At 42.8% G+C, this 23,026-nt stretch overlaps 1 protein-coding gene across 6 annotated transcripts in view; it reads right to left on the bottom strand.

The window, feature by feature from the left end:
* The window catches only part of RGL1 (ral guanine nucleotide dissociation stimulator like 1), a 294,657-nt gene that overhangs the window by 48,381 nt on the left and 223,250 nt on the right, over nt 1-23,026 (bottom strand). For all 6 annotated transcript variants that reach the window (XM_003357576.5, XM_005667818.3, XM_021063811.1 and 3 more), the window contains one exon: nt 20,243-20,320. In XM_003357576.5, coding sequence (XP_003357624.3) covers nt 20,243-20,320 — 78 coding nt within the window. The remainder of the gene's footprint in view (nt 1-20,242; nt 20,321-23,026) is intronic.

The following is a 23,026-nucleotide window of genomic DNA, read 5'->3' as shown; positions in this document are numbered from 1 at the left end:
CAGGCTGCTACTCCTGCTAAGAGACCTACGAGCACAACACATGAATTATTGCCCCTGCTGGCGCAGGCCCTGAGAATGTGCATGGGCCACCCCACCAACATTCTCCCTATAAGCAGGTAACAGCCAGCACATGCTGAGCAAAGAGGCCATAAGCATCCAAACTAAAAGTAGCCCTCATGCCAAAAATACTAAACCCAAAGAAGCTATACAGGGATGCCCCCACCTATAAGTAACTTTCCAAGACCACAGTAGATAACTGTTTCCCCAAAACTCATAGAGTAAGAGAAATACAAGTAAAATGAAGAAGCAGAAGGACCACTCTCAGTTAAAAGACCAAGAGAAATTCCCCAAAGGAACGAAAAATGAAATAGACTTCTTCGGTATAACAGACACTGAGTTCAAAAAGGAGATGATGAAAATACTGAAGGAAAGAAAGGCTATTGACAGAAATACAGATTACTGTAAAAAGGAACCAGAAATTATAAGGAGAAGCAAGAAAAAAATCAGAAAATTCATTTGCCAAGATGAAAGCTGAGCTAAAGGCAACGTTTAGCAGAATGAATAATGTAGAAGAATGAATAAGTGATCTGAAAGATGGGATAATTAAGATAAAAAATCACTCAGTCAGGACAGCAGACAGAAAGCCAAATTGAAAAAAAAAATGAAATTGATACAAGAGACCTATGGGAAAATACAAAGCTTGCCAATCTATGCATAATAGGGATTCCAGAAAGAGAAGAAAGAAAAAAGGAGATTAAAAGCATATTTGAAGAAATGATGGCTGAAAAATTCCCAAACCTAAGGAAGGAAACAGATATCCATATTCAGGAAGCATAGAGGGTCCCAAAGAAGATGAACCTAAATGGACCTATACCAAGACATATTATAATAAAAATGATAAAAGTTAGAGAGGATTCTAAGAACAGCAAGAGAAAAACAAAGAGTTAATTACATGGGAGCCCTCATAAGGCTGTCAGCTGATTTCTCTACAAAAATGCTGCAGGCTGGAAGGGTGTGACAAAATATATTCAAAGTATTAAAGGGAAAAATCTGCAACCCAGAATGCACTACCCAGCAAAATGATCATTTACAATAGAAAGAGAGACAAAGAATTTCTTGGAGTTTCCCAGTGGCTCAGTGGGTTAAGGATCCAGTACTGCACTGCTGTGGCTCTGGTTACAACTGTGGTGTGGGTTCAATCCCTGGCACGGGAACTTCTGCATGCCACAGGTGCAACAACAATGACAAAAAAGAATTTCTCAGACAAGCAAAAACTAAAAGGAAACAGCAATACTAAATCTATCCAAAAAGAAATACTAAAAGGTCTTCTCTAAATAAAAAAGAAGCAAGAAGACATAAGGAGGAGTAAATCATGGTTGGAAAGTAAATCACCTAAATAAGCCAGTATATAGAACACAAAGAAAAAAAAATCTATTTGTGAAAGTGATGATAAACCTAAGGAACAGCAAAAGGATACACATGAAGATGTAAAAGATGATTAAAGTTTGTTTGGAAGTACAAAAGACCCAGAATAGCCAAAGATATCCTGAAAAAGAAAAATGGAGCTGGAGGAATCAGGCTCCCAGATTTCAGACTATACTACAAAGCAATAGTCGTCAAAACTGCATGGTACTGGCACAAAGACAGACATACAGATAAGTGGAACAGGATAGAAAGCCCAGAATTAAAACCATGCACTTACAGCCAACTAATCTATGACAAAGGAAGCAAGACTATACAATGGAGAAAGGATAGCTTGTTCAATAAGTGGTGCTGGGAAAACTGGACAGCCACATGGAAAAGAATGAAATTAGAACACTCCCTAACACCATACACAAAAATAAACTCCATATGGATTAAAGACCTAGATATAAGACCAGGCACTATCAAACACCTAGAGGAAAACATAGGCCAAACACTCTCTGACATAAACGACAGCAACATCTTCTCAGATCCACCTCTCAGAGTATTGACAATAAAAAGAAAAATAAACAAATGGGACCTACTCAAACTTCAAAGTTTCTGCACAGCAAAGGAAACCCTAAACAACACAAAAAGACAACCCACAGAATGGGAGAAAATCTTTGCAAATGCATCGACTGACAAGGGATTAATCTCCAAAATTTGTAAACAACTTCTGCAGCTCCATACCAAAAAAACAAACAACCCCATCCAAAAATGGGCAGAAGATCTAAACAGACAGTTCTCCAAAGAAGACATACAGATGGCCAAGAAACACATGAAAAGATGTTCAGCATCACTCATTATTAGAGAAATGCAAATCAAAACCATGATGAGGTACCACCTTACACCAGCCAGAATGGCCATCATCCAAAAGTCTACAAACAATAAGTGCTGGAGAGGGTGTGGAGAAAAAGGAACCCTCGTACACTGTTGGTGGGATTGTCAATTGGTGCAACCACTGTGGAAAGCAGTATGGAGATTCCTCAGAAAACTAAACATAGAACTACCATTTCATCCAGCAATCCCACTCCTGGGCATCTATCCACAGAAAACCATGACTCGCAAAGACATATGTACTCCAGTGTTCATTGCAGCACTATTTACAATAGCTAAGACATGGAAACAACCTAAATGTCCATCGACAGAGGAGTGGATCCAGAAGATGTGGTACATATACACAATGGAATATTACTCAGCCATCAAAAAGAACGAAATACCAGCATTTTTAGCAACATGGATGGACCTAGAAACTATCATGCTAAGTGAAGTCAGCCATACAATGAGACACCAACATCAAATGCTTTCACTGACATGTGGAATCTGAAAAAAGGACAGATGGAACTTCTTTGCAGAACAGATGCTGACTCACAGACACTGAAAAACTTATGGTCTCCGGAGGAGACATTTTGGGGGGTGGGGGGATGTGCTTGGGCTGTGAGATGGAAATCCTGTGAAATCAAATTGTTATGATCATTATACAACTACAGATGTGATAAATTCATTTGAGTAATAAAAAAAATTTAAAAAAAGAAGATGTAAAAGAGGACATCAAAATCATAAATAAAATGTGGTGGACGAGAGTAAGAAAGTATAGACTCTTTTTTTTTCTTTAAGAATACTTATATGACTAACATCCTAAAGCAAGTAGATATAGAAAGGGGTGAACATACTTGAAAAAAAGGGTAACCACAAATAAAAAACATACAATAGATTCACAAAAACCTAAAAGAAGAGAGCACAAGCATAACATAAAAGGAAATCTTCAAACCACAAAAAGAAAAGGAAACAAAGAAACATCAACTTGAAAACAAGGCTTAAAATGCCAACAAATACATATTTATCAATAATTACCTTAAATGTCAACAAACTAATATGCCAATCAAAAGACAGAGAAGAGCAAACTGAATTTTAAAAAAAAGACATAGAATAGCAAACTGGATTAAGAGCCTACAACATGCTGCTTACAAGAGACCCACTTTAGGGCAAAGAACACAAAGAGGGAAAAAAAAAAAGAAAGAAAGAAAGTGAAGAGATAGGGATAGATATTTCATGCAAATGTAAATGACAAGAAAATGAGAACTGCAATACTCGTAGCAGACAAAATAGACTTTAAAACAAAGGCCATAAAGAAAGATAAAGATGGACACTATATAATGATAAAAGGATCAATACAAAAAGAGGATTTAGCTCATCAACATATATGCAGCTAATATAGGAGCACCCAATACATAAAATAAATACTAACAGGCATAAAGAAAGAAGTAGATGAGAATTCAGTAATAGCACAAGACTTTAACACACCACTCATATCAATGGACAGAGATTCTAGAAAGAAAATCAATAAAGTAACAGAGATGCTAAATAATAGCCTTAATTGATATCTTCAAGACATTACAGCCAAAAAGCCAAGAATACATATTTTTTTCAAATGTACATGGAACATTCTCTAGGATTGACCACATACTAGGGCACAAAGCAAACTACAACAAATTTAAAAGTACAGAAATTATTTCAAGCATCTTGTCTCACCACAATGGCATGAAACTAGAAATCAACCACAGAAAAAGAAATGAGAAAAAATACATGGATACTAAACAACATGTTTCTACAAAACCAATGGATCAATGATGGAATCAAAGACCAAAATAAAAAAATACTTTGCAACGAATGACAATGAAAACACAACCATACAAAATCTATGGGATACATCAAAAGCAGTTCTTAGAGGGTCTTCATAGTGATACAGGCTTTCTTTAAGAAACAAGAAAATCTCACATAAACAATCTAACTCACCACCTCAAAGAATTAGAAAAAGAACAAAAAAAAAAAAACCTAAAGTCAGCAGAAAAGGAGATACCAAAGATGAGAGAGGAAATAAATAAAATAGGGATTAAAAAAATAGAAAAAAAAATCAATAAAACTAAGAGCTGGTTCTCTGAAGGAGTAAACAAAATTGACAAACCTCTGCCAGACTCACCAAGAAGAAAAGAGAGAAGAATCATACAAACAAAATAATAAATGAAAGAGGAAAAATCACAACTGACACTGCAGAAATACAAAAAAACCGATGAGATTATGAACAATTTATGCCAACAAATTCAACAACATAGAAGAAATGAACAACTTTCTAGAAACATACAGCCCACTATAACTGCATCAAAAGCAAAGAGATAACTTGAAATGGACTGATCACTGGAAGTAAAATAGAATCTGTAATTAAAAAACAAAAAACTCCCCTCTAAACAAAAGTCCAGGACCAGTTGGTTTCACAGGAACATTCTACCAAACATACAAAGAACTTATACCAATTCTTTTCAAACCTTTCCAAAAAACCCAAAAGGAGGAAACACTCTCAAAGACCTATGAAGCCATCATCACCCTGATAACAAAATCAGACAAAGACACTACCAAGAAAGAAAACTACAGGCTAATATCCTTGATGAATACAGATACAAAAATTATCAATGAAATATTAGCAAACCAAATCCAATAACACATTAAAAAAGATCATACACTATGACGAAGTGTAATCTATCCCAGGTTCACAAGGATGGTTAAATATATGCAAATCAGTGTGATATACCACATAAACATAAGACAAAAATCGCATAATCATTTCAACAGATGTAGAAAAAGCATTTGACAAAATTCAACATCCCTTCATGATAAAAAACTCTTAGCAAAATGGGTAGAGAGGGAACACATGTCCATATAATAAAAGCTATTTATAACAAAACCCACAGCCAATATAATACTCAGTGGTAAGAAGCTGAAAGTCTCACTACTAAAATCTGGAATAAGACAAAGATGCCCACTCTCACCTCTTCTATTCAACGTGGTATTGGAAGTCATAGTCACAGCAATCAAACAAGAAAAAGAAGTAAAAGTATCTAAATTGGAAAGGGAAAGGTAAAATTGTCATTATGTGAAGATGACATGATATATATAGAAAACCCTAACACTCCCCCCCAAAAAAAACCTATTAGAATTGATAAACAAATTTAGTTAAGGTAGCAGGATACAGGATTAACAAACAGAAATTGGTTGCAATAGTTACACTAACAATGAAATATCAAAAAGGGAATGTGAAAAACAATATCTTTTAAAATCTCACCCCCCAAAATAAAATACTAGGGAATAAACCTGACCAAGGAGGTATAGGACTTATACAATGAGAACTATAAAACATTAATAATAGAACTGAAGATGATTCAAAGAAATGGCAAGATATCCCAAGCTCTTGTTAGAATTGATATTGTTAAAATGGCCATACTACCCAAAGCAATCTATATATTTAATGCAGTCTCTATCAAATTACCTATGACATTTTTCATAGAACTAGAACGAATAACCCCCAAACTCATATGGAACCATAAAAGGCCCAGAATTGCCAAAGTAATCCTGAAGAAAAAGAACAAACCAGGAGGCATAACCCTCCCAGATTTCATTCAATACTGCAAACCTATAGTAATCAAAACAGCATGGCATTGGCACAAAAACAGACATATGGATAAATGGAACAGAATAGAGAGCTTAGAAATAAACCCACACACATATGGTCAACTCATCTTCAACAAAGGAGGCAAAAATATACAACGGGGAAAAAAAATCTCTCCAGCAAGTGGTGTTGGGCAAGTTGGACAGCCACATGTAAATCAATGAAGTTGAACACACACTCATACCCTACACAAAAAGAAACTCAAAATGGCTTAAAGACTTAAACATAATGCATAAAACCATAAAACCCTTAGAAGAGAGCATAGGCAAAACTTTCTGTGACACAAATCCTACAATGTTAGGTCGGTCTCCCAAGGCAATAGAAATAAAAATAAACAAATGAGACATAATCAAACTAAAAAGCTTTTGCACAGCAAAGGAAACCATAAACAAAATGAAAAGACAACATACAGAATGGGAGAAAATACCTGCAAACAATGCGACCAAAAAGGGCTTAATTTCCAAAATATACAAACAACTCAACAATAACCAAAAAACCCACAACCCAAATGAAAAATGGACAGAAGACTTAGACACTTCTCTAAAGAAGACATACAGATAGCCAATAGGCACATGCAAAGATGCTCAACATCGCTATTTATTAGAGAAGTGCAAAATCAAAACTACAGTGAGGTACCACCCCACACTGGTCAGAATGGCCATCATTAACAAGTCTACACATATCAAATGCTGAGGAGGGTGTGGAAAAAAAAGAAACCTTCCTACACTGGTGGTGGGAATATAAGTTGGTACAGCCACTATGGAAAACAGTATGGAGGAGCCTCAGGAAATCAAAACTCGAACTACAGTATCATCCAGCTATCCCACTCCTAGGTATATAGCCAGACAAAACTGTAATTCAAAAAGATACGTGCACCCCCTATGCTCATAGTAGGACTATCTACGAGAGCCAAGACAGAGAAACAACCTAAACATACATGGACAAATGCATGGATAAAGAAGATGTGGTACATATATACATATAATGGAATGCTTCTAAGCCATAAAAAGGAATGAAATAATGCCATTTGCAGCAACATGAGCAGCATGGATGGCCTTAGAGATTATCATACCAAGTGAAAAAAGCTAGAGAAAGAAAATTATCATATGATATTACTTATAAATGGACTCTAAAAAATGTAAATGAACTTATTTACAAAACAAAGAGGCCCACAGACATAGAAAACAAGCTTGTGTTATTGCTTCTCAGCCTTTTGGCTAAGATCACGTGTTGGAAATGAACTTGTATTTATCAAAGGGGACAACTCTCCATCCACCACCTCTGGCTCTCACTGCTTTTCAGGGTTATGCAGAGTCCCCTGCATGCACGCCATCGTTAATCTAAGTATTCTACCAGTGCGCAAGTATTTAAGTTATCCTTAGGTTCTCAAAATTACAGCTATGAAATGTATATCCTTGTTTCCATCTCCGTGTACTTGTGTGTTTCAATAAGGCACATCCCACAGAACTGACTTCCATGGAAAGCTGCAGCCTCAGAAGGCCTGGGGGCGTTCTGAAGGGGTACCTTAACCCAGACTGGACCTGCCCTTAGGTGCACGTTTTGTCCTCCTCAGACTGCTATTTTTAACCAGCTCTGGGAATCTACTCATTTGACCCTTAATGACAATGCCCTTCCCACAGCTTAGCCCAAGAAGGCTTGGAACCCAGATAGGGAAAGAGCAAGAAAAAGCATTTGCAGACCAAAGAGAAGTGAAGGCTGACGGGGAAGAAGAAAGAGAAAGACACAGATGGCACCATACAGCAGGAGGCAGAGCCCTGCCTCCTATCAGCGGAGTGTTTATCAGCATCCGGGGGAGGGAGGCTTTCGGGAAAGGCCCAGACATGTGCCCAAAGCTCAGAGCAGCTTTATGTTCGCTAGTCCTGGGAAGAAACTTTCTGTTCTTGATAGACTAAGAAGCAGATAAAATGCGAAACTTTGAAATTTCAAAAGTGAAAGCAACCTCACACAATCAGGACAGAAACAACAGAATTCCTGGCAAATGGCTTTTCCATCTTACCTTTCTTTCCTGGCTGTAGTCCTAAGACTTTTATATCCTAACCAGAACCGGTTACTGGAAAGATGTAAAGAATCATGATAATGAAGGGAAACCCTGGTAAAAAGTCACAGACTTACAGAAAAGGTGTGACTATTAAACTGGAGAGGCTAGTTGGCTCTGAGCACAGAACAGGAAAGGGGGCCAGAGAAGGAAAAGCTGGTTCCTGTCCTCACTGTGCCACCTGCGAACCTCAGGAGCTGGAAGGGTCACTTAGCTCCATTCACTGAAGAAGAGAAATAATAATACCTGTCCTCATCATCTGACACTGATCAGCTGAATTTCAAATGACATAATGTCAATAAGGACACCGCGATACAGAGAAATCTGTGAGCAGTCTTAAAACTACCTGTCAGAAGTCCCAAAAGGAAGGGACTGAAAAAAAGTATGGCTCAGTCAGCACTCACAGAAAGAACTTGAAATTGCCACCGAAAGAATGGCCTAGAATACAAGCCACGCTCCTACAACACTTGTGGCTCCAGGCCTGCTGGAGGAAGACAATAACTGTGAACAGATACCCACCCCCCCCCACACACACACACTGGAAGAAGATAATTACTGTGAACAAATACCACACACACACAACCCTGGAGGCCTCCCCCCCAGGGCAGACCAATTCAGAAACATCAAAGCAGAATATAAACAAGACGTGCTTCTTGAATGACTTGCAAAGACTGAAGAAGTCATTTCTGAGGCCAAACAGAAAGACTAAGATTGTGACACAACCTCAACTCAGTAAGGAGAAAAGCCAGCACGTGACCTCCTTTTTCCAAAGTAATCCCGGTAGGTTACAGAGCAAAACGCTTCAGTCCCGAAGGGAGAATGTGTGTCTGGTTAAGAATGATGGGGACGGGGCAGGGCCCACATCTGATGGCAGAGGAGACAACCAGGATTGCTTTTCCTGCCTCGGGCATTCTTGGCAAGGTCCTGGGAGTTTATGAAACTTTCCCAACCTACAATGGTCTGTAGGGTAGGAAGACATACGCAGAGCCATGGGCTTTCTAAGACTTTTCCTTCTAACAAAACAAACCGCTGGTGGAAATTCATTCACTAACCAAACTAATGTTTATTAAGTGACCTTTATTCTCCCTATTCACAAAAACTATTTATTTATTTATTGTCTTTCTAGGGCTGCATGCACAGCATATGGAAATTCCTAGGCTAGGGGTCTAATCGGAGCTGTAGCCGCTGGCCTACACCACAGCCACTGCCACGTGGGATCCGAGCCGTGTCTGCAACCTACACCACAGCTCACGGCAATGCCAGATCCTTAACCCACTGAGTGAGGCCAGGGATCAAACCCCTGTCTTTATGGATACTAGTCAGGTTCATTTCCCCCGAGCCATGATGGGAACCCCCACAAAAACAATTTACGTGATGAATGTCACCAAGGAGTCTAGGTACTGACCTTTACAGACAGTGAATCTGGTCAGTGCTGCGGGGAGGGATTCCCTGAGGAAATTACCTTAAAGCTGAGATTGAAGGATAAGGGGGGGTTGGGGTGAAGACTCTGGAGGAACAACATATCATAAGCAAAGGTCCTAAGATGAGAGAGAGCAATACACTTTCGAGAGACAGAGAGACCTGGTTAAAGAATGGAAAAGAAGGGGGAAGTGGAGCATGAGATCTGCTATACTTGATTTCTTAGCCAAGCAGAAATCACACCTAATAATACCTGGTTGGAAGATACTAGACAGATGTCTTAGCTAAGAGGTATAAGGAAATAGCACAAAACTGCCCGTCACTCTCAGGACCTTCTCACATGCAATGCAGAGGAAGGGGGCTGCCTGAGGTGAGCATTCGGCTGCGATGATGCTCAAGCCGCAGATTTTTAACACGTACAGGGATTTTAAGGGAAATGCATTTAGGCACATTAAAATTCCACAGGTAGTAAAATACTTTAGAATTGGTAAAAGGCTTAATAAAAAATTTCTCCGTATGAAGTCATTGCTCCCATGATGCGTTAACTTCCATGCCAAGAAATAGGATTACCAAGACAAAAAGAGTAACTCTGTTCTTTTAGAGCTCCTATCTCTCCCCGGAAATCTATTTGAGATAATAATTTATTGTTACTTAATCACCAGCAGAAGATAAGACAAGGTAACATTTTTGAAATGCAGCAAAACATTTTTCTATGTGAGAATGTTCTCCAAGAACTGGATCTGTCCCTAATGTAGATAAGGAAAAGGTAAGAAGACCTAAGTAGAGGGTGGCCTTCGAAGCCATGTAGCATGTGACATTGCCAAACCCTTCAGGTGGGAGCCAACACACTTTGCCCTTTGGGGAAAGAAAGCAAAAGAACCTTGACTGGGACTCTGAGCCAGACCCTCTACCTTGTTCTCCTAGTCGCAGAACAATTTTCTTGTTTCAGGGAAGGCTGCCAGTTAAAGCCTGCCTCTGCGGATGTCTTTCTCCAAGGTGCAGTGAGTTAAGGATCCAGCATCGTCACTGCTGTGGTGTAGGTTTGATCCCTGGCTTGGGAACTTCCTTGCACCATGGGTGCAATAAAACAAACAAACAAACAACAACAACAAAAACCCCAAAAAACAGTCTGCCTCTGAGACTCTCAGCTAGATGGTTTTCCTGGTGAAAAATAACACAGGCAAATGAGAAATTTTTCCCCATTTTTTTCCTGAAGGAAACATTATCTAGACAGGTCAAGGCAACCTGGCAATGCTTTCTTGGACATTTTCCACTGTACATTTTGGTACTGGAGACGAGCAGGGATTAGCACACTGGGAGGGGAAGTAAAAGAAGAATTAAGAGAGACCCAGGGAAATAAATGCAAACCAAGCCAGAGTCAGCGCTAAGCTAAGATCGTGATAGAAGGGAAACTCAGAGATGCAGAGTAAATATGGGTGGGAAAGGGTCAAGAGGAGGAGATGAGCTCAAAACCAAGAGTGTTCCCAAGCTACATGTGCAGGCCCTGGCATCTGAAGGTAAATTTACAGACACTGAACATCATTTCTGTGCACAGACTTAGCCCTACATCACCAAGCCTTATTCAGCATGTCAGTGACTGGATTCCATTAGATAAGGAATAAAACTAAGAGGTCTCCTAAATGCCTATTTTTTCATGAGCAATATGGTCAATGGGGCTAAACACACTCTCTGGAGTCAGACTAAGCCAACCTCTTTAGGCCTTAGCTTCCTCATCTGTAAAATGGATATAATAATAGATACCTCCTCATAGAGTTGTTGTGAGGCCTCAAAGAGGTAACGCATATAAAGTATTTAGAATAGTCCCTAGGACACAGTGAGTGATTTAAAAATGTTAGCTATTTTTTAGAACTACCATTTGATCCAGCAATCCCACTTCTGGGCATTTATCCAGAGAAAACCATGACTCGCAAAGACACATGTACTCCAATGTTCGCTGCAGCACTATTTGCAATAGCCAAGACATGGAAACAACCTAAATGCCCATCAACAGAGGAGTGGATCCAGAAGATGTGGTACATACATACAATGGAATATTATTCAGCCATTAAAAGGAATGAAATACTGGCGTTTTTAGCAACATGGATGGACCTAGAAATTATCATGCTAAGTGAAGTCAGCCATACAATGAGACACCAACATCAAATGCTTTCACTGACATGTGGAATCTGAAAAAAGGACAGACTGAACTTTGCAGAACAGATGCTAACTCACAGACATTGAAAAACTTATGGTCTCTGCAGGAGACAATTTGGGGGGTGGGGGGATGTGCTTGGGTTGTGGGATGGAAATCCTGTGAAATTGGATTGTTATGATCATTATACAACTACAGATGTGATAAATTCATTTGAGTAATAAAAATAAAATAAAATCACTATATAAAATGTCAAGTTTATAAAAAAAGAGCTAGCTATTTTTATTACTTTAAAAAAGGAAATAATTGCAGTCTTTAGGACTAAGGACTAAAAGCAAAAGGAACTGCACATAAGCACCAGACTCTAGTTGAGAAAGCTGCTTCCCACAGGGGTATGAGTTAACAATTCTGATACTGGTATACATTATAATGGAACTGAACAATTAAATAAATGGAAGGCAGAGGGTAGAAGCCAGTTTTCTCACTGCTGGACAAGAAATATACAAATAAGCCAGGGGAGGAGGCTAGAATGGCCCATGCAGTAATGGATTCAAGTTGAAGACATCAGTAAGAACTCACATTTAACATTACATATGGAAACAGATGATTATACATAGAAATATTTCTAGATACATGCATTTACTTAATTAATATATACATGTATTTTTCTAGCCATGTCAGCTGAGAGGGCCTAAAAGAAATGACACACCAGTAGCAATGAGCACACCCAGTACCCAGAGCTTGGTTTCTAATACCATTCTCTAATAAAAAGAACCAAGACTCTGGGGAGTTCCCGTCGTGGCGCAGTGGTTAACAAATACGACTAGGAACCATGGGGTTGCGGGTTCGATCCCTGCCCTAGCTCAGTGGGTTAATGATCCAGTGTTGCCGTGAGCTGTGGTGTAGGTCGCAGACATGGCTCGGATCCTGCGTTGCTGTGGCTCTGGCGTAGGTTGGCAGCTACAGCTCCGATTCGACCCCTAGCCTGGGAACCTCTCATGTGCCGCAGGAGCAGCCCAAGAAATGGCAAAAAAGACCAAAAAAAAAAAAAAAAAAAAAAAAAAAAGAACCAGGTCTCCTTGAAGAAATGGCTGATTCTAGGACTGGGTCAGGAAATACACAAGACGAGTCCAGAACATCTTGCAGAGCCATAAAGTAAGGACGGGCTGAGATCAACACAATTACAGGGGTGTGTCAAAGGGACACAGGAGTCAGCCAAAAGAGCTCCCGATGGCCAAAGTTGGAACAATCTGAGTAACAAAATACATATAAAGTAGCACTGCATTCTATCCCAGAGTATAAACAAACATTGAGTCCACAGCGAAAGAAATGGTTGAATAAATTAATAAATAGGGGAGACAAATCTCCCATGCAGAAGCTTTCCAGATAAACTGGGTAGACAGGTCACCCTAAAAGAGGAGGAGGAAACGCCCCCTCTTTAGGTGTGGGTTGTGCGTAGCGACTTCCTGCTGCACAATAGAACAAGGATAGGAAGGGGGATGCGGGACATTTTCTGTGAAGAAACCTGAACAGTATTACTTCTGCCAGGTGATCAAAACCAACATCCATGGTCATAAATCATGTTGACAGTATGTGTTCTGGATATCATGTGACGAGAACGGTATTTCTCTCAAAACCTCATATATTCAATCTAATTATGAGGGAAAATATCAGTCTAAGAGAAAAATTCCAATACAGGGGCATCCTACAATACATCTCGGTCCTCAAAACTGTCCAAGTTCATCAAAAACAAGAAAAAGTCAGAAACTGTCACAGGCAGGAGGAACCTAGGGAGATACTGCAACTCAGTGTGATGTGGTACCGTGGATGGGGTCCTGGAACAGAAAAGGGCCATTAGGTAGAAAAATAAGGAAATCTGACTAAACTATGAACTTTAGCTAACAGTACACTGGTTCATTAATTATAACAAATGAGTATACTCATACAGGAAGTTCACAGTAGGAGAATCTGTGAGGCGGGTACATGGAAACTCTATTATTGGCTCCATTTTATATAAATCTAAAGCTGTTGTTTAAAATGTTCTAAGCAGGGGGGGCGGGGGTTGAACAAGAGGGTCCAACCGAAGTGCTTAAGAGAAATATTCTTGTTCTTATCACAGGGAAAGAAGTACAAGCCAGAAGCCACACAGTGTCAAGGTTAAATCACACTCTTTCATTTAGTCACCACATGACTTTTTTTGTTTTGCTTTTTTGTCTTTTTAGGGCCGCACCTGTGGCATATGGAGGTTCCAGGCTAGGGGTCCAATCAGAGCTACAGCTGCCTGCCTATGCCACAGCCATGCCAGATCCTTAACCCACTGAGTGAGGCCAGGGATCGAACCTGCACCCTCACGGTTCCTAGTCGGACTCATTTCCACTGCGCCACAACGGGAACCAGTCCCCGTGTGACTTTGGTCATGTTCCTTAACCTCCTCATCTGTAAAGCAGGAGTAATTCTACAAAGGGTTAACATGAGGATATTGAAAGGACACCCAGTCCTTCACACTGGAACCCTTCCCAGGAAGCAGCTAATGAATTCTAGCCATTATTATTAGAAAGGGACACAGCCATTCACTAAAATTATTTTTCAGGGACCTCAATAACTCATTATTCTCTAATTCCTCACAGTCCGAGAAGGGAGTTTCTATGCTAAAAGTAGGTCCCTAGTGAAAAAACTGCTGAGGCGTTCTCTAGTTTTCACCGTCAGGTTGGAGTTTCCGTTGGTGACGGCAGATGCTCCAAGGCCCCAAGAACAGGAAGCAGGCCCGCAGATGGATGCGCCGACCAACCTGCTCTTCCTTCTTCTTTCCTCACATCCTGCCACCCATCTCCTTCCCCAGGAAACAAGCCCAACTTCCACATTTCTAACAGCTGTGGGGGACCCTGCCCAGGGTGTTCAGTTGATAGTAAAGCCAGGCAAAACAGCAGAGGCACGTATGTTCATACTCTAACCTCAAAGGCATTTCAGAAAAGGAAGACTCAGGCTGTCAAAGCTCTGTGTGGTCAATACCCCTCCTTCGCATGCTCTTGGCCTTTTTATCACAGGTGATTGACGAGGTGGTATTAATGTCTGCTGTACCATAAAGTGACTCAGTTATACATAGTATTACCTGGTCTTTACTTCTGAATTCAATGATTGTAATCAATCTGCACTAAAGAAAGTCTCCGTTTCCCAGGTGGTTCAGATTTCATTGTTCTACATAGATGGCATTCTACAATGTAAAAATGTCAGCAGGAAGGAGGAAAAGGGCACAGGTTGAATGAATGTGGGCAGAGATGTTTTCTTCTGTCACAGAAGCCAGCTCCCTGATTTCCAAATAGTGGCAAGTCTGGGGACTGTGGGAATAAGCATGGGACACCTTATTATTTACATCCGGCTAGTGCTAACATCAGGAGTCACTACGTGGCAAAGATTCCAACATCAGAAGGCCCTGATAACTTTATCCTGCTAGCGCGCGAAGCTTGAACTGGGCATACCCAGGACTGGAATTACAAGTGGACCCACAGCACAATCTGCTACTTTTTGAAATTCATGAAGAACACCAGCCAGCTGGGGTCCAAAACACAAGAAAGCAATCTTTCATCTTGACTCTTTCATCTGTATTTCCATGTTTTTCCTTTCTTTTAGTTCTTTTATCCTCTAAATGGTTGATTAGATCCATACTCAGAAATACAGGAAAGACGGTTATCTTGGGACTTGGGAGCCTGAGTCAAAGGGAAGCCTTGCTCTACGCTTTACGTCAAGAACTGAAACACCAAACAGTAGTTGAGCAGTTTTCTTTTCGTAGTTAAACCCCATCGTGATTCCCCGCCTCCCCGTCCCCTGGCCTGCAAAACTGAAGGCATCTGGCCTAAAACAGGATGTTTACTTCGTAGAATGTCACTGAATTCCTGCCGTCTGTTTCCCACCTGAAATCACAAGACGGCAGATTCACAGCGAAGGAGAACAATGGGCACGCTGCTGCTCCCTGCCTGACCCCACAACGGCCCATCTCCCCACTTGGGATCAGAGCGAGCAGTTCTGACGCCATGACTACTACCAAGCAACTCAAAGAAGCCGCCCATTTCTTCTTTCCTATGTTATCAAAACTGGCTGCATAGTCTTCCCGAGAAAAACAAGCAGTCAAGGGCGCCTCTCAAACGTTCAATGTAATATTTGGACCATACCTCCTTCTGACATTCATTTTTAAGAAGACGAAGAGACAGCGGAATACCTCTTCTCTGAGGTATCATTACACTTGAAGGGACCTCAGAGCATTCATTTTTTAGGCAAAGGGACGCACACCGAGAGAGGTGAAGTGACTGGTCCCATGGCTGGTACGTGACAGTGATGGCGGAGGAGCTTAAATCCAAGTTCACCTGCCACCTTACCCAGGGCCCCTCCCCTTCCACGAGGCTGGCTCCGCAGCCACCTCAGCATCTGAGTCACCTAATTATAAGGAGGGACAGGAATAAATACATTTCCAAATAAGTGTGGCCCTACATTTGCATATACCCAGATATTCATAAACAGGGAGAGCTGCAGCCTCGTCGCCATACAGCAGGGCTTCTTTCTTAGGCACCGTTGATACTTAGGTCAGGCAATTCTCTGCTGTCTTGCACATAGTAGAGTGTTTGCAGCAATCCTGGCCTCTGCCCACTAGATGCCAGAGCACCTCCCCACACGCTGGGGCAACCAAAAGTCCCCCAGATGGTGCCCAAACCACCTGTGGGGGCAAACCTCCCCCGCTGAGAACTGGCACGGGGCTGTATTTCTTACACGTCTTCAGCCCTCAGGAAGCCTCCCATCACTGCCACAAGTCAGATGCGGCAGCTCTGCGAAGACCGAGGAACTTTCCTCGTGTTACCTGTGGAATGGGGAAGGTGCCTCCCTGATTTCCTCCAAGACAAAGCGGGGACTCTAGGGAGTCACTGAAATGGTCAGAAGGGAAACTTTCGAAAAAGAGAACAAAAAGATAATGCTGAAGTGAGATGAAAAATAATAAAAGGAGAAGCCAGGGGGGTCGGCAGGGGGGTGGTAAGGAGGAGGAAAGGGAAGTGGGAAGAAGAAAGAGGCCACCAGAGAGAAGGGACGTGAGCATTCTGGTATTTGTAGGACAGAGTGACCCATTATAAGATAAAGTGGCATGTTTTCACCAGGAGTAATTCTTTAAAAAGGCAACTCCGTCTGAGGAGAAAGGTCAAGAACTTTCTACCAGTTCACTGCGAGGCTTGAGGAAAGGACCATTGTCCCCAGAAGACGGACCCCTCAGGGGAGTTCTATGTGAAGCTCTTTGTTAAGGCCTCCCATGCCTCAAACTGTAAAGCCCTTTAAAACAGCGGATCCTGGAGGCTCACCCACGTTACTGTTCCCAGGGTACAATGAACTTGAATGAAGTTTTATAAAAGGCCTTTAAGAGAAAGAACACGACTCTTCACGTCCAGGGTACAAATCAATTTTCCTTAACTGCTATTTCCCAGAAACTGATTTAATCTCAAAACACTCCCTGGGAAAGAGAAAAGCTCTGGCTCTTTTTCACACCGTTCCTCTCTTTGGGGCCTTCAGGTGGCTAGCTCCACATGTGATGAAATTCCAAAAGGCGTGGACAGCAACCTGCTTATTTCTGAATCTGGCCCCAGGTGGAGGGGACAAGTGACAAGCTGGCCACACAGTTCTTACAGTAGCTCTTCTTTTATATACATTTTGAAACACTCAATACAAAAAGGTTCTTTTTTTAAAAAAAAAATTATTATTCCCATTTTCATAGGTAAACAAAATCATCAACAACAACAAACCCCTCTACTCCCGCAGGCCTCAAACATGAAAATGCGTAGGAAACACCAAAGGATCGTGTTAAAATGCAGAGCCTGATGCAGGGCTGGGGCAGGGCCTGAGATTCTGCATTCCTAACAAGTTCCAAGGTGATGCGGGTGGTCTGTGGACCACACTTTGAGTCAGAAGACTTTAAGCCTGATGTGAGAGTAATCACCACATCTCGTGAGAGCTGGTCACGCACATCAGTGCGCAGGTAAGTACAGGTGCGAGGTGGAGAGCCCTTGGTCAAGAAGGATTTATGGATGAGGCAGTGGCATTGGCACTGAGCATAACAACCACATAAAGAAGAACTTTAAGGAAAAAAAAGAAAAAAAAGAAGGTTTGAAGTCTAACCACCTATCTGATTATACTGTTTCCCTCTTGCAAGAACTCTTTAGGGCTGACTGCCCACTACTTACCAAAGTCCAAAGTCTCTTGTGAGAAATTTGACCCCTTCATGAGAGCCTCAGCTCCACTAAGTGCCCAGGTGCACAGTGACGGGGCCCCACCGATTCTGTGCTCCTCCCACAAACGTCAGGTACACTGCATTTCTGATTCTGGTCCTACCGCCCCTCTTCCTACATGGCTCTCATCTTCAGCCTCCCTCGAGGTTTGCTTCAAATGTCACCTCTTCCAAGAGGCCTCCCCAAAGCTCTCTAGGAATAAGGTTATTTGTTTCTCTCACCACACTTTGCACTTGGCATTCAATTATCTACATTGGTGTGTTTGGTTTTCTGGCAGGTTATACCCCAGCCAATGAAACTATAAAGCTACCTGTCATCAAGGTTTCTCATCTTCACATCTCTGGCTCCTGGAGAAACAAGTCCATCAGTCAATCCTCCGAAGAGTTAAAAATTCCATAGGATTATCTCTTTGGACTTTTGATTTAAAGATGAGTATTTACCACGAGGGTTCAAGCACCCTGGCATACAACCCAGGAGAACCTCCCTACTGCAGCCGCCTGTACCCCTGCATCATGGATTTTGTTCCAGTGTCTCCTAGATCATTCTCAGCATGAACTATATTCTGTTAAAAAAAAAAAAAAAGACCTTCCATTGCCCAGACCATCCTCCATTCCACTTCTTTGTTCTCCTTTGCAATGACACCCCTCGGAAGCGTTGTTAAACCTGCCTTCCCCACTTCCTCCCCTTCTATCCTCTCTTGACCTGCACCTCTAGCCACCAAAACTGCACCCTGTCAAGATGCCAAAGACTCACAAGAGCAGGAGCCACTTCCCAGACTCCTCCCGCTTGATGTGTGGGCAGCATCAGACCCAGCTGGTCACTTCCGCCTAAACCCCTTCTGCACCTGTCTTCTGGAACCCAGCAACTTTCCTCCCTTCCCCTGCCTGCACTGCTCGAGGCTCCTGGGCTGGACCTCTGCTTTCCTACCTCTAAACACTGGAGGGGACCAAGGCTCAGTCTTCCAACCTTACTCTTTTCCATCTACCCTCTGTCCCCAGATGGCCACATCCAGTCCCAGAGCTTTATAATATGTATAAACTAAGGAGGCCCACGTTTATTCCTCCAACCCAGACTTCGCCCTGGAATCTAGACTTACCCAGTTACCTCAAAACTGACATGTCAATAACCCCGCCAAACCGGCTCCTCCCACCAGACTTTATCTCATGAAGCAGGGTTTCTATTCCGTCAGCTGCTCACACACAACCCTTGGAGGCATCCTTGCCCCCGGCCCTTGCTCTCAAATGCCCTGCCCACTCATCAGTACCTGCTGGCAGCAACACCATCAAGATCTCTGCAGAAGCTGTTACTACCACAAGTCACTGGCACTTGCTGTGACGATGACAACGAGGACGACTGTTACCACTCAAGTCCATGCTGCCTGGGCCCACCTAAGGGTCCTAACCGGCTTCTTGCTGCCACTCTTACTCCCATCCTCAGAGTCAGGGTCTATTTTCCACAAAGAGCCAGAGTAAGCCCTTTGTTTTATTTTATTTTATTTTATTGCTTTTTAGGGTCATACCCATGGCATACGGAAGTTACCAGACTATGGGTCAAATGGGAGCTACAGCTGCCAGCCTACACCACAGCCACAGCCACGTAGGATCTGAGTGCGTCTGTGACCTATGCCACAGCTCACGGCAATGCCAGATCCTTAACCCACTGAGCAAGGCCAGGGATCAAACCTGCATCCTCATGGATCCTAGTCAGATTCATTTCTGCTGAGCCATGACAGGAACTACCAGAGTAAGCCTTTTAAATATACACCAGGCCATAGCACTATTCTCCTAAAACCCTGTAAGTGCTTAGCTTCTTCAGAATAAAACTCCACATCCTTCCCCAGCCCTGGAGTCCCCAGGTGAGGCGGGGCTCGCACACTGTGGGGATCTCACGCCCCAGCACTTGAAACTTCGTTCACCCTCTGCTGCTTCTCGAACCCATCCCTGCTGCTGAGCCTTCTCCATACTCTCCCTGTCTGGACACTCACATGGCCTCGCCTGTGCCCCATGCAGGTTCCTGCTCCAACGTCTTCAGATCAGCTCAGAAAGCCCGGTTCTGACACCCTACGTGAGTCAAACTCTCCATCAGGATCCGGCCCCCTTGCCTGCTTCTGGATGGATTCTTGGTCTCTGAGAAAATACACGCTTCATAAGAGCTGGAACTGATTCTGTTCACAGCTGTATCCCTTAGCACAAGGCCTGGAAAACAGTAGGTGCTCAATACATTTTTACTGAATGACTAAATCATTACATAGTCAAAACACTAACTCCATGCCTTTACGCATTATGGAAGAACCATGGCGACGTTCCAAAGGAATTTAAAAACTCTACGAAATCATATTCTTTTAAGCTAGAAAGTCTTGACTGAGAGCTTGTAATGCAGAGAAAAGGCAGACTCACTTCCTGATCACCGTCTTAGACTCTGGGGAACTTTGGCCTCCGTCTTCTTCACAGTTTGGGCTTGCCAGGTTTCCATACCTTTGCAGATAAACACACAAACAAAAAACACAGTCAATAGTCTTAGAAAGCAACTCTATTCCATTCCAACCACGAGACAGCAGTTACACTTTTCAGGAGTATGTAAGGAAAGTAATGCTTATGAAATAGCATCAAAAAATGATCCCGTCGTGGCTCAGAGGAAACAAACCTGACTAGTATCCACGAGGATGCAGGTTCGATCCCTGGCCCCGCTCAGTGGGTTAAGGATCCGATGTTGCCGTGAGCTGTGGTGTAGGTTGCCGACGTGACTCAGATCCCGAGTTGTTATGGCTGTGGTGTAGGCAGGCAGCTATAGCTCCGATTCAACCCCTAGCCTGGGAACCTCCATATGCTGTGGGTGTGGCCCTAAAAAGACCATAAAAAAATGCTGTATTGTTGATACTTATTTAATACATATATGCATACACACACGTATCTGTATATTCTAAACAGAAAAGGGGTTTAACAATGAATCACACTCCTTAAAACTTTCTCTTGATATTTAACATTTTTTGGATTTTCTGGATGAAATCGGTCTTCCTCTGAGCAGGAGGATCGGGTGTGACGTGAAGCACAAGGGTGGGCTCCTTGTGAATCTGGAGCATCAAGCCCTCACTCCCGCCTCTCTACTGAAGGAGGATGTGGCCTGACGCTGCACAGCCTTCAGGCCTGGGCCACATGAGCACACGATGACGCCTCCTCGCTCTGCTCGTGAGTCTGGGCTCCTGGAGGATAAGTCCTATGGGAATAACTCTGAACCCTCAAGTAAAGGCTGAGATACAGAAGTCTTTATCAACCAGGAGAGCCACGGTGGGTGCATCAAGCCAGGCTGACCTAGGCTTCCCCAGCCACTGGGGAAGGAGAACACAGGGCCACAATGCTTTGGGAAGCAACGGGTGCTTAAATATTAAAAATCTATCTCATTACAAACACAAAACTTACTAAATAATTGATCAGTCCCTAAACACACTATTAGGTATTCTTCCAACTCCACAGGTGGGCAAGCCTACTTCATACAAATACATCAGGTTTTGTTTGGTTCAGAAAGTACATCCAGTAAATTTCCACTTTAAATTCTGAAGGAGAGGCCTTTGGATGAACTTACCACGCCTAGACTATGGCTGCAGTCTCTCTTCCCATCAGGGAAGAATTCAGAGATTCCTTGGAGTTTCCCAAGCTGGTAATCTGTCCCATTGTTTTGATAATAGAAATTGCATAACTGGTGAGGTTTACATTTTTAAAGAGCACACTTTTGTCCTCTACACACGGGATTAAGGGCCCTAGCACCCTTATGGTTCCTTGTTCCTAGGATTTACAAGTCCCTTTCAAAATAAAAGCTCACCATCTGGTTTGACCAAATGCCAGTCCATCTGGGCTCCCCATCGCCCTGTCCCGGCAGGTTCCAGTCTGTGCCCTCAGCACTAGCACCCCTCCCATCCACCTGCTCCCTTCTCAAGCGCAGCAGCCTCATGGCCTTCCTGGCCTCCTGAATATATTTTCCACTGGCCTCCGCCCTCCCTGCTCCTCTGCACGCTGTCCTGCACCTCCCGTTCAGAGGCTCCCGGGACGGCCCTTTGCTTTTCCTGAGATGAGAACTCAGTCAGATTGAGATTTACACAGCCCCATGTGAGCAAGGCAGGGCTGGGAAATGAGATTCCTAGTAAACAAACAGAGTGGGATCTCTTGGCTCTCTGTTTGGCCACCATCATAGCGAACCGTGTCCTCGTGTTCCCTCAAAACAGACTGTGGTTTATTTAAGAAGGAAAGATGAGCGCCAAGAAGAGCGGGGCGCTGGGCCCGCCCCCACCTGACTAGTGTCATCCATACACTCTTCCCCTGCCCAGCCTCAGGGGCTAAATGTGGGACGAGCTTCGTTTTTGTCGTATTCTGTGTTCCTTCATTAATTCCTTTTCTGGTTATCCTGGCAATATCGCATCTTTTATCTTCCAACTGGAAGTCTGAGAGATAGAAAAGGAAAGATACACATTTGCTTGCTCCTGCTATTTTTCTTTCCAGAGATGTTTGTACTAAAAATTCGCTGATTGTCCTATTCCTTGTCTTCAGTTTCTCATACTCTGCTGCTCCTTCTCTACACTCTTCAGACTCAGAGCCGAGATGCTGATTTGGATGGCATCAACTCCCATCACAGTTCTGCTCCCAGAATGTGATGCCATGAGTGCAATCAGATGGTGTCGAGAAGGACTAAGCAACGGATACTGGCGAGTGAGCAAAAGTTCTTTCTCATTAATTAACAGGGTACCATCTGCTCGGAAGACACACGGATACCTCTCCCGGCCAGCAGAGTATCTAGAGGTTCACAATCAGGACAAGCATGATTGGTTGCTAATAACTTGGAGACCAGTAAGAACCATCAACAACAAGGTACTTGAGTGTTGGCGCATATGGTCTGGGTACTCAGGTTCAAAGGCTGCAGTCACCCCAACTCCTCCGATCCACCAGGAGATCCTTGTGGCTCTGCCTTTATAACGTACCCTGAACCCTAGCACTTCTCATCGCTTCCACCCTGGCTCAAACTGCCACCACCTTTGGCCTGATCACTGCACCAGCCACTGCACTCCTCTCTTGGCTTCTGCCCCACAGTCATAGTGATTCTGTTCATGCCGTGGCTCAGCTCCAAACCCTCCCCTGCTTAACATATACATACTACTGCATCTGAAGTAGATAACCAACAAGGACGTACTGGGT

This window comes from Sus scrofa, chromosome 9, assembly GCF_000003025.6.
Source record: "Sus scrofa isolate TJ Tabasco breed Duroc chromosome 9, Sscrofa11.1, whole genome shotgun sequence".
Taxonomy (NCBI): Eukaryota; Metazoa; Chordata; class Mammalia; order Artiodactyla; family Suidae; genus Sus; species Sus scrofa.
Note: the sequence above shows the minus strand (reverse complement) of the source record. Positions and strands in the feature narration are given on the sequence as shown.